This window comes from Cynoglossus semilaevis, chromosome 10 (genome assembly GCF_000523025.1).
Source record: "Cynoglossus semilaevis isolate Cse_v1.0 chromosome 10, Cse_v1.0, whole genome shotgun sequence".
In the NCBI taxonomy this organism is placed as follows: domain Eukaryota; kingdom Metazoa; phylum Chordata; class Actinopteri; order Pleuronectiformes; family Cynoglossidae; genus Cynoglossus; species Cynoglossus semilaevis.
Genome location: NC_024316.1, coordinates 2,107,581 through 2,120,255, shown reverse-complemented (window position 1 = coordinate 2,120,255; position 12,675 = coordinate 2,107,581). Strand labels below are relative to the sequence as shown.

Here is a 12,675-nt window from a genome sequence, read left to right as displayed (position 1 = left end):
AGTCCCTCTGGTTTTGGTACGGATGTTTCTGAGCGATTTCTCCTCTGAACTCATTCAACTCTTTCCTCGTGTGATTTGAAAAGGAGCGTCTCCGTTTATTCATGTCATTTTTAAGATCCAATCTGGGTGCTTCAGATCTCATTACAAATAATCTGCAGGTGGGGTCTAAAGTCAGTGTTACCATTTCTCTTGTAGCTTTGTCTTGAGCCGCGTTTATTTGAAGACTTCCTATGATATTAAACCAAATCGGTTGGTAGCGAAATTATTCTGGCAGCCATTTTGTCCAATACTACCCTGGAAACCCCCCAAAACTTTATGAAGTACAGCTTTAGCTCATCATTTTTGGCTTTGCATGTCAAACAAAGATAATAAAATATCTGTTTTAGAAGGACTTTTTTTTTAAATTATTAACTGTGATAACACATGTAAAAGAAAGCAGCGGAAGTATTTAAAACACAAACCAATCTTTTTGTTCTTCGTTGTTAATATTTGGGACAGTGAAGCAGCTCAGGACCACAGCCAATCACTGTGCTTTAGCCGTGGCAAAAAAACACTGCAGTGTCTGGTGTTTTTGTGTGTTCTATTGGTTTTCTGCATCACTAAAAATAAACCCTTACTCCCTTTCTCTCTTTCTATTTCCCTCCTTTTCTCTCTCGTCTTTCCCGATCCCTCTCTTTCTCTCACTCTCCCTCTCTCTCTTTTGATGCCAAAATGTGTCCAGCAGAGGCCACACACAGCAAATATGCTGTTGTTGATGTTGTTGCTAATGCTATTGGTGGCAGTCTGAAAAGGGCGTAGGCCAGGAAGAGGATGGACGGTGGAGAAGGGGCGGTGGGGGGGTAAAAATAGCAGAAACAGTAGGAGTGACTGGAGGTGTGAAGAGATAGAGAGGAGGTGGGAGGATAATAAAAAGGACAAAAACAGCAAAAAAAAGAGGAGAGAAAGGCCAAGAATGATGTGAGGTTAAATGAGGATGATACAAGAAGATGGTGTTGAGCAAAATGGGGACTGAGGTGTGAGGAAGACAGACAGGGGACGCTGCTATGAACATGTTCTTTTTTTTTAGGCAACTTTTTTTTCAAAGTTTTAAGTTATTTAAAATTAAAGTCTTATTATTATTATTATATCAGATTACATTTAAACTTTATTGTTCTCCAAAGGTTGAGAACTGCCTTTGGCTCACCAGCCAGAAAATCAAACTGCAGTAATAATCAGTCAATAAGCCAGATCTACCACAACCATTAAACCTGATTAATTAAGTTGAAATACAGGTTTTAAAAAAAGAAAAGGTAGTAGTTATGGGAATGTCTGTGGGTTGGTGCAGGGTCAGCGGCTGGATGTACAGAAATAGCTTGAGATACGAGCATAATCGGTTCCAACGTAATTCAAGGTGCTCGTATCTCAAATTATTTTTTCCCATAAGAAATAACAGAAAAAAAAAAATCATCCCTTCCGGCCTTCTAAAAAAAACCTTATTAGTGCTAATAACAATGTTTTTTAAAGTTTTTAATTGTTTAATTTGGGATGGCACAATAATGGGATGTACTGCGATCATACAATTTCATGCTAAGTTTACTCGAATGCTGGCTCGTATCTCGGAATACTCTTATGTTGGGACGCTCGAATCTCAAGGTAGCACTGTATAAGTGAAATATAATATATTATATTTATTATATATAAGAGAATCAAAGTTTATATGCACTCAAATATCAAATATTTATTCTCACCTCCACTGCCCTATCCCGTATTTCTTTTCACCTTTCATGGTGTAAGTCAATTATATATATATATATTAGGGCTCTAAAGCTACATGTATTTGTGCCAAATCGTTTGGTTCAAATACATGCGCATACCAAATGGTACATCTGTGTAACCATGTATTTTCTAAGGGGCGTCAATGGGAACCTTGTTAATGCAAAGCAGAACAAAGTCCAACTTCCACTGGTACATTATAATGGCAGGAACCGATCGGTGCTCGCTCGAGTCACCAACTTTACATTAATAAGCAGCTCAGCTCACTCAGACGAGCCCTGGATTGTGAATGAAAGAAACAGCACGTCCCAGCAGCAGGCACGTTTGACACTGGGCAAGCCTTCACTCAGCCCACATCTATGAGTGTGTTCTTACATGCAAATCAGCATCTAAAATCTGTCACTTAAACTGTGGCTGTCTGACTAGGTTTACAAGATCGTGTCTGTTTTTTTTTCCCCTCCCAGATCAGAGACACAGATTTTCCTCCCGCAACTCGTTAGAACAGAGTTGCGTTATTTTCGGTTGCATTTCGCCTTTTTGGTAGAGGAGAGATAAAACATCTGTCTATCTATCTGTCTATCTAACTATTGATCGATGATTGGATGATTGGATATGATTGGATAGATAGATGGATGGATGGATGGATGGATAGATAGATGGGTGGGTGGATGGATGGATGGATGGATGGGTGGGTGGGTAGATGGATGGATGGATGGGTGGATGGATGGATGGAGGATGGATGGATGAATAGATAGATACAAAGAATCAAATATTAAAATAACAATTTTTTCTTATGGTGTTTCCTCTGCATCAGAGATGTTATAGGGTTGTGGGTTAATTTTAAATCCAAGGGACCCACAGTGAGTTTAGTCGCTATCTCACCCTATAATAAAGAAATTCAGAAGTTTTTTTGAATACTAAAACAGGACATACTGTATGACTGAAGTCTAAGATTGAGCGTTGATTTTAGACTTCCTCTAATGTATGGCTGTCATGTTGGACCATATTTGGGAAACAAATGGATCGCCAGATGCCAATTAATTATCCATATGCCATATGTATGTGGATGTGTGTGCGCCATTTTGATTTGAAAACGATGTAATTTTTACACCGTTAACATTGGTTAAATTGCATAATGATACTTTTGAACTATTGTTTATCATGTACTGTAGCTGGTCGAGCCTATTTCTGGACCAAAGTGGAAACGTTCACCTCCATGTACATGGTCCTCCCCTCCATCCTCAGTATTCAAATCAGTTTGCATCATTATGTCATCCTCCAGGGAGGGTCTCTCTGAATCTTCAATGCCACCACCGTAGTTCACGCTCATTTGTTTTTTGAAACCAAAAAGCACTAGATTGTGCTGACTGCTTATCACTGCTGTATAATTTCTTGTCAGGATTGTTTGTTTTTGTTACTATTAAGTTATTATTTGAGGGCATTAACGCACCGAACTCAGCAACACACAACACTGGTTTTACCGGTGGGCAGGCGGTTGTACTAAAAAGCTGTTATGGAGTATTTGTTTGCCGGATCAGCACACATTTTCAAGGTCTCTGTCACTTTAAGTCCTTCTTAAGTAAAGGGGGGAAGTGGGGGAGAGGAGTAATGATGCAACTAAAATGACTTGGTTCGACTTGGCCCGCTCAGTTTGGCTGGTACGACTGTTAAAACCAGAGGAAAAACCTGAAAACATGTTTACAACGAACACGCGCTCACACACACCGTCTCGCTCTCTCGCTCTCTCTCACACACACACACAAGACCATCTGTAGGGATAAACAAGACACAAAGAGGGAGGTAAATGTGTTGTTGCCACTCCATGCCTCAGGGTTTGGTGCCATTTGGTGCCTGTTTGGATAATGAGCCTTACTTCACATACACACACACACACACACTCTATCTATCTATCTATCTATATCTATCTATCTATCTATCTATATCTATCTATCTATCTTCTCTCTCTATTTCTCTCTCTCTCTCTCTCTCTATCTATCACCCCCCATCTGAATGTCTATCTATCCCCATCTCTCTCTCTCTCCCTCTCTCTCTGGTAAAACAAGGCCTAGTTAAACTGGGCCTCGCTGACACACAGCTCTCTTCTGTGTCCTAATATAGAGCAGTGTAGGCCTACAGGGCAGAGAAGGTTCTAATTGGTCATAGAAAGAATATTGATCAGGAACCTGAAATCCTAATAACTACTGACGTGTTTATTGTCAGTGTGTGTTTCCTGTTGTAATACTTGCAGGTCTCAGCACAACGCTACTGATAGATTCTAAGTCATTATTACCCCCACCCCCGCTTATTGCCCCTCTAAGCGACGGCTTGGATATTAAAATTTCACATGCTGATCTGCAGCAGTAGAAATGCAGCGTGACAAATCCAAAAAATACGTTGTTACTATGTTTGTATGACGATATTAGTGAGAAATTTCCAACTTAAAATGAAGTATTTTTACACGTGCCTTTACGTTCTTTTTCAGTTACAAACATTGTTCATTCTTCACGATGGGGGTTTTTTTTTACTTCTACGATATCAAACCTGGTGAGACTAGACAGATGTGCAAAATAAACGGTTGTGTATATTTTAAGCATGTTGATGTGGACTATAGGGTTTTTCCTCTTTTCAATATTATAAAAATATACATGTTGTTTTTCTGCTGAGTTCTTCCTTTACAATGCCGCCATTTTTTCTTCCTTTTTTTAAATGCCTTTCACATGTAGAGCGATGTCTCCTGTGCTAACCGCTAACTAAAGGAAAGTAGCTGGAAGCCGAAACTGAATAACTTGTAATGGTTCCTCTCAAAACATTTAAAAAATTTAAGGATTAAGGTTTCAGATAAAAAGTATAAATATATGTATCTGTGTGTGTATCTGTGTGTCTATATAATGTGAATTTATGTACAGTTTTGCAACAGCTTGTTCCTGACAGTAGTCCATTCACCGTAGCATTTGCAACAGCTTGTTCCTGACAGTAGTTCATTCACCGTAGCATAACTCAGCCATATACAAGCTGGATTTCCCAACTCTTGTCTTTTATTATCAAAAATGAATATCGACTTATAAAGTACTGCTAGTGATCATATACAAATAAGTAGAAAAAGTGTTCAATAATCCGAAGCCATCACTCTAAGTCATGGTGCTAATACAAAAGCACGGCAAAATACATCGTGTCTCAGAGCCCACCTCAACAGTGTGTTGTACAAAGTTCTAATTCTATGGCTCTGTCACAGTGGTTACCAGGCAACAGGTATTAAAGGTGAATTTCATAATTCTGACTGTTACAGTCCGTATATTCGTATGTAGACAGCTACATCGCAACATTAGACAGACTTGTTCATCGGGAAAGTTTGTAACTCACTCACTCAAAGACCACCCGTGTGGTATGGTTTGTGGTACAGAAAGATTTTAATACTGTAGTGGATCAACAGCGTCTTTGTTCTGTGATGCAGACGGACCGATTCCCTCCGCAGCCTTCGGTGTGGGAGAGTGATGGGGGAGAAAACAGTTGGCGGTTGGCTACAGTGCAGATGTTACAGCAGTGCCTCACTGGGTTTTATGACTGCTGCGTGCATGTTCAAGTAAAACAACAAAATATATCAATACATGTATCAAGGTTTCGGGGATGAAAATGCCACATCATCCCTGTCTTCAGCTTGTACATTACACACACACACACACACACACATACTGAGTGAGTCACATGAGGGTGAGTCACAGCTAACACAGCATGTATGTGTCAGTGTGGGGGTGTGCCCACATTAGCTTCTTCTCTGCCAACATCGCATTATCTCAGATCAACAGTGAAAAGCCTCTTTGATGTTGAATCTAATGATACCTTCTTTTAATTCAATTTGCATTCAGGATTATTCATTTGTAATGTTGTTGTGCTTTAGACCTTAGCCTATACAGTAGAGAGCCTCAGAAATGAGTTCTGATTCATTTATTCTTCATATTTTCTGTCTTAACAAAATAGTGGTATTGAATAACATTTTGCGTCACAAAACTGTGAAACAATGTCAGTTTATTGATTGGTTCTTATTGTTGGCCTAATCATTAGTTTAGATTAAAATGTATCATTATAAAAATGTTCCCTCTCTATATCGTGGTTCTTCCTTTTTTAATCAGATTTTTTTTGGCCTTAAAAAATGTGGATTCTCGCATTCGCGAACAGTCGCTGGTAGTTTTGTTTACCTAGAGGAGATCGTACACAGCACGCTATTGGCTAATATAATGCATACTACGTGCACTATTGGCTAATTGAGCACACTCTTCTGTCCCTCACACTGATTGGCTCATGCATCGTAGCATCTCTCTCGTTCACTTTGCTCTTTGTCGCCATTCTACAACACTACTGTGAATATAATTGTATTGTATAACTGTTTAACACTGAGAAATACGCGTTAAAGATGCCTTAGTAAAAAAGAAAACATTTCTACGAATCATTTGACTATGTTGAAAATGTAAAAAAAAAAAAGACAAGAATAAGTCACTCAGATGATGGTTTTGAAGTGCCACAAAAAACAGAGTAGCTAGACCATGTGTCAAACTCAAGGCCCACAGGCCAAATGTTGCCCGTATAGTCATTATGTGTGGCCCACAGGAGTTTAAAAAGTAATAATAAAATCCATGCTGCTGAGTTTCTTAACTTTTTTTACACAGAGCAGTGTACAATATTGGTAACTTCAATTAGAATCAATTGCAGAAACGTGTATTAATATGTTACGTAGTAGTTACATAGTCGTCATTCACAGCTGCCCCCTCAAGGGGGACTGTATTGATGACCTAGCCCACTGGTGAAAATGAGTTTGACACCCCTGACCTAGACAAAAACTGCACCCTGATATCGTCTTAACATTGTTAATCAATAATAAATGAGTCAATGTCTTGGGATGGATGGATGGTTTTGTATCGTTTGATATGATCTGATCTAGTCTTTTCCTGTTCTTCTCAGGCCAGGCAGTTTTCATCTTCTCTCTTTCTCCTCCTGTTGCATTTTTTCTCCTTGTCCTCATTCTGTTTCATGTTGTTTTCATAATGTTTTTTTTTTCTCTAAGGTTTCCTGAAAAACTGACCTAGTTTGATCTGATGTGATGAACATAATCAAGATGATAAAAGCTGTCGTTCTTTCTTTTTCTGTCAGTGTGGAGGGTGACTCCCAGTGTCCAGAGTCGCTCACATATGCTGACTCCTCCTTTGGCCACTTGCCCCCCTTATACCTCTACAGCAACAGTCCTCTCTCCAGCCCCTGTGACCCCAGCAGCTCCTCCTCCATCAGGAGGCCACTTGGTGTCCCACACACACTCATTCAGGTACTTACCTTTAACATGAACAAACAAACGAAAGAAAAAATTTGTTTATAGATTGCAACAAAAGAGGCCATACACATTATCAGAAAACAACATATAATAACTAGAAAGTTAGGATCGTTATTAAATCAATATCAAAATTTCAGGAACAGACATTCAACAAAACAACTATAGCCCGTCCGAGCCGATATCTAAGCCCAAATGCTCGACGTAACAATGCGCAACAGCGACACTATCGCCTCAGCAGCGGCAGCCCACGGCATGCTGAAGGAAATGGAATTTCAGGAACAGACATTCAACAAAACTATAGCCCGTCCGATTGATATCAGTATCGGCAGATACTCCAGGTTGCAGTATCGGTATCGGACATGAAAAAGTTGTATCAAGCCATCCCTGATATTAGTAATAAATAATAATAAAAGTTCAGCATTGATATCAGTACAGAAAACTGAAGTTTGTAAACAGCTCATTTCCACACCACGGATTAAAATCACTTTTACAGCACAGCAGAGTTTTTCCATCCACCTATTTCTCGATTGTTAAGTTGAACAGCGTTCATTTGTGGTTTAGGTTATTATACTGCTAAATTTAGATTTACCTCAGAATAAACCGAGCACAGGAGGAAGCAGTAGACCAGAAGCTTCTGTGTCCCGGGGAGATTCCAGTTGTTTCTCCATGGACTTTGGTGTTGGAGAGCTGCATTACAGCTCAACTTGAATAGAAATTACGTGGGGAGTCTTTTTGGAAAGTGTGATCATTTAAAAAAAAATTTTTTTGTTCCTTCACACATCTGCATCCAACCAATCCACCTTTTTGGACAACTCATCTAAAATGTTTTTTTCTAATTTCCTCCTATCCTCTACTCTCCTCCTGCTTCAGGGCAGCTCTCCCATATCTCCCCCCAGCCCAGCTAGCCTGGCCTGGGCTCAGCGCAGCCGACACCAGCCAGCCAGCCTGGCGCTCCGTAAGCAAGAGGAGGAGGAGAGCAAACGCTGCAAGGCTCTGTCTGACAGCTATGAGCTCTCGACGGACCTCCAGGACAAAAAGGTAGAGCTGAGCGCTCCCTTCCTGCACCGCACTGTAACCACAGTAAATATTAAATTGAGGCCATGTCAGAATAAACAGCACAGGACTGTGATGGTCCAGATTAGAGTTGTTGTAATAGCATTCAGACTACAAAAAAAGTGCTTGAATTGTTTTATATTAACTGTGTTTTGTTCCGCGTATAATTTGGTAGGTGGAAATGTTGGAGAGGAAGTATGGCGGTCCGTTTGTGTCTCGGCGAGCTGCCAGGACCATCCAGACAGCCTTCAGACAGTACCGCATGAACAAGAACTTTGAGAGGCTCCGAAGCTCCGCCTCAGAGAGCAGGATGACCCGACGTATTATCCTGTCCAACATGAGGATGCAGGTACAATCATTCACACACAAACGTAATGTGTTAGGCTCAGAAACTAATACAGTAGTCCCTCGCTATTTCGCGGTTCATCTTTTGTGGATTCACGACTTTGCGGGTTTTTGAAAACTGTATATATAAAATATACTGTATCCCGGATTTGGATCTGCAAGAGATGTCACAGGAATGGGACGACGACATGGTTCGATCGGTCAAATTTTGCAACAAAATGGACGATGTCATGGCACCACCCTTTGGGGGGGACGTAAAATTGTGTCGCTACTTCGCGGAAATTCAGTTCTCGTGGCAGGCCTTGGAAGCTAGCTACCGTGATAAACGAGGGACCACCGTAATAGTTGTTGAAGTCTTAGTGAAATGAATGATTTATTGATTCATACGATGACGTTGAATTCAATAATCCCTTTGTTAAAAAGGTTTCACTCCAAGAATTTTTTTTTTTTAAACCTGAACATCTGCTGTGGATTGAAATCACGGAATTCTCTGTGAAAGTGAGTGGCTGATGTCAATCTTTTATTCTAATGGGTTTTTTTTTTTCTGCTGGATCCAGTACTCCTTTGACGAGCGGCCACCGCAGTGTCAGGGGTCAACAGGTCAGCAGGGTTCAGAGGACCCAGGAGATGCCGACGATTCCTTCTCTAAGCAGGTAAACACGTTTGCCTCCACTCAAAAGCACGAACATGTTACGATACACTTGGAAAAAAAGTTTAGCTAAGTCGTCATGAAACATCTTTTTGTGTTGCACAGGTAAAGTCTCTGGCCGACTCCATAGATGATTCCCTGACCTGCCAGTCAGGACGAGAAGACTCCCAGGATGTGGGAGGAGAAGGAGAGGACGATGACGAGGACGATGAGGATGAGGAGGAGGAAGAAGAAGAGGAGGAAGATGAGGAGGATGAGGACGAGGATTACAGACAGTGCACGTGGCGCAACACCAACGCATCCCCCCAACACACTGTGGGGCGGCTGGGAGGGGTCGGGAGAGGAGGAGGAGGCATGGGAGGAAGAGTAGTCGGAGGTGGCGCCATGCATGAGGACAGTACTGCCACCTCCTTCAGCGATATCACCCTCTACCTGGATGAGGGCTGTCTCCCTTCATCCCCACTGTCCCGCCCTCCGTCCTCGCCACTCTCCCGCCCCGCCTCCAGCTCAGACACAGAATACTGGGGAGGAGGGACAGGAGGAGGAGGCGGAGGAGTGAGAGAGGACAGTAGGGAAACTGAGGGAGGCAGCAGCACAAGCCGCAGGAGCAGCACACCCTGTACAGAGTGCAGAGTGGAGTACAGGGGGAGGGTGGGGACGGGGGGAGGAGGAGGAGGAGGAGGAGGACACCTGCCTGTGCTCACTATTGAACCACCTAGTGACAGTTCGGTGGACATGAGTGACAGGTAAGCACCGCCATTCACAGAGCTGTTACAAAAAACACGCATCAAATATTTTAGAATTTTAAAAATTCAATGAATTGGTCTTAAGCTATTATTTATTTATTTATAGTAATTTGTCTTTGTCTTGTGTCTTTCTTTCATTCCTGCATGTATATTACGGCTGTGTTCAACTAAACAGGCCCAGGTTTCACACTGTAACCTGCGAATACATTGAATCAGACTCTCCTGATGTTTTTATGTCCTAGATCATACGTGCCAAATGCGGCCCGCCGAGCCGTTTTGTGTGGCCCGCAGGAACTTAAAAAGCATTTAGTAAAGTCCATGCAGCAGAGTTTCCTAACCTGAGAAATTAAAAGTTTTTATAATCAATCAAATAATAATCAATTGCAGAAACATGTATTAGTCTGTAATGGAGTAGTTCTATATCAGTGGTCCCTGACCTTTTTTGTTCCAAGGACTGGTCAGCCAGTACCACCCGTTACTACATACTGGTAGCAAGGTGCTGAGCATCGAAGGATCATTAAAATTTCGAAATAAAACATCTTTTTGTTTGTATCAGAGTCTGAATGACCTATTATTTTGAAACATTGCCAGATTATCTTTAACTAAAGAAAGTAAATGGATATGACTGGACTTTCTTCGAATGAAGTAAATTATTTCAAATTAAGTACATTTCTTCACTGCGTCCCACTGCGGCCCGGTACCAAATGATTTATGGACTGGTACTGGTCCGTGGACCGGGGGTTGAGGACCCCTGATCTATACAGTCTTCCAGTTACAACCGGCCCTTCAACAGGAACTGTATTGCTGATGTGGCCCCCTGGTAGTAATGAGTTTGACACCCCTGCTGTAGAACATTACATGTAATTTCATTCTTTATGTGACATCGTTTGGTGATGTATTGTTGGATTTATATTGTGCAGAAAAAGAGACACTAACATATGTCATTTACTAAAAAGAAAAAAAAGTATCTTCTTTGGTTATTGGAATCTCTCAACATGAACCTATTTTGTATCCACAGGTCAGAGAGAGGCTCTATTGGGCGCCTGGTTTATGAGCAGGAGCCTTCAGGAGTTGAGCGAGGAACAGAGAGGGAGAGGAGGACAGGGGGAGGAGAAGGTGAGGGGGAAAGTGGAGAGGACGAGCGACAAGGTGGCGGAGGAGGAGGCGGAGGAGGGAGCAGCGAAACTGAGTCTCCACAGGGAACCATCAAACACAAACCAAACGGCCGTTCAGTCGCTACGGCTCAGGGTCAAACCCGCAGTCCATCCAACGTCCCCCTGCCTCTGCCCTCGGCTCGAACCCTGCCCTCCCATCCGCTCCAACCCTCCCAACCTCACCCTCACCCTCACCCTCATCCTTTTCCTCATCCTTCGCCTCTACCTCACCTCCCCACCATCCTCCACCACCACCCGCACCAGTACAGCCAGCCACACCTGATGCACATGCACCACAGCCACGTCGGCGGTGGCGTCAGCCCCTCGTACTTGCAGCAGGCGCACCACTACGCCCAACACCACTACCACCACTTGCACCACTTGCACCACCACCCTCCCCACGCTTACCCAGAACCCCCGTCTTCCCCCTTGCCCTCGTCCGTGCCGCCTCTCTCCCCTCTACCGCTGCCACCGCCGCTAACGCCCTCGCCGCTGTCTTCGTCCCCTCTCCAAAACATGGATGCAGTGCAGCAGCAGCACCTCCCTCACCTCCACCACCTTGCCCACCACCATCACCACCAACACCACGTGCTCTGCTCCGACGGAGACAATGAGAGCGTGAACTCCACCACCACCAACTCCAACGACGATACCACCGTTAACAACTGCAGCTCCGGCTCCTCGTCACGCGACAGCCTCCGAGAGCCCATGGCCGGGGCCACTCTGGGGAAGCAGACCTATCAGAGGGAGAGTCGCCAAAGCTGGGACTCACCCGCCTTCAACAACGATGTAGTTCAGCGGCGACAGTACCGCATTGGACTCAACCTGTTTAACAAGTGAGTGTGGAGCAGGAATTCAAAGGAGAGTTTGGAGAAAGACGTCTTATCAGATTCTCAGCTCAGCGTGCTTTTATGAAAACATTCCTGCCAGTAAGACCCTTAAAAAAGTCATCTTAGCAACCCCAACCTGAGTGAGGACACCAAGCAGGAAAATGTCTACAGCCAGTTTTATTATCTTCACATTGAAAGTGAAAGTGAAAGTGAATTATTTTTCATTGTGACACAACACACCACTGCACACAACGAAGTGCTTTTACCCCCTCACCGAAGTTTATGCAAGGCTTACGCAAGACTCATTACTGTCGATCAAATAGAAACAAATCTTTCTAGGGATGTTAACTATTTTCCGATATATGATATGCCCATATTGTCCAAACACTTAATTTCCGATTCCGATGTTAATCGATACCGACATGTGCAGCGGTTTGGGTTGGAGGTTTGCATTTTTAGGTCACATCATCTGGGCAAAACCCAGGCATTTTGTTGCCGGGTATTCATTTTTGGAGGAAAAACCGATAACAATTTTTACCGATATTATCAAATTATGCAAATATTGGCTGATAATATTGGTTGGCTGATATTATCGGTTATCCCTAAATCTTTCTGTAAAACCAGAAATCTTTAAACAGTCTTGTTGGAAATTGACAAGAATTAATCAATTATGGTTCTATCAACAGTATCACTTATCGATTCCTTATCAACCTGACTTCAAAAATATAGGCAACCATTTGGATCGACTGTGTCACCACCACCCCGCTCCTTTGCCCACCTCTCTGCAGCTGACCGCCCCCACAGATCCCTATACACAAGCGGGCGTTAT

At 42.8% G+C, this 12,675-nt stretch overlaps 1 protein-coding gene across 1 annotated transcript in view; it reads left to right on the top strand.

Moving 5' to 3' along the window:
- Positions 1-12,675, top strand: part of LOC103384527 (IQ motif and SEC7 domain-containing protein 2-like) — a 69,121-nt gene that overhangs the window by 47,940 nt on the left and 8,506 nt on the right. Inside the window, exons 3-8 of the mRNA XM_017035863.2 lie at positions 6,895-7,063; positions 7,940-8,107; positions 8,298-8,471; positions 9,025-9,120; positions 9,222-9,862; positions 10,881-11,852. Coding sequence (XP_016891352.1) covers positions 6,895-7,063; positions 7,940-8,107; positions 8,298-8,471; positions 9,025-9,120; positions 9,222-9,862; positions 10,881-11,852 — 2,220 coding nt within the window. The remainder of the gene's footprint in view (positions 1-6,894; positions 7,064-7,939; positions 8,108-8,297; positions 8,472-9,024; positions 9,121-9,221; positions 9,863-10,880; positions 11,853-12,675) is intronic.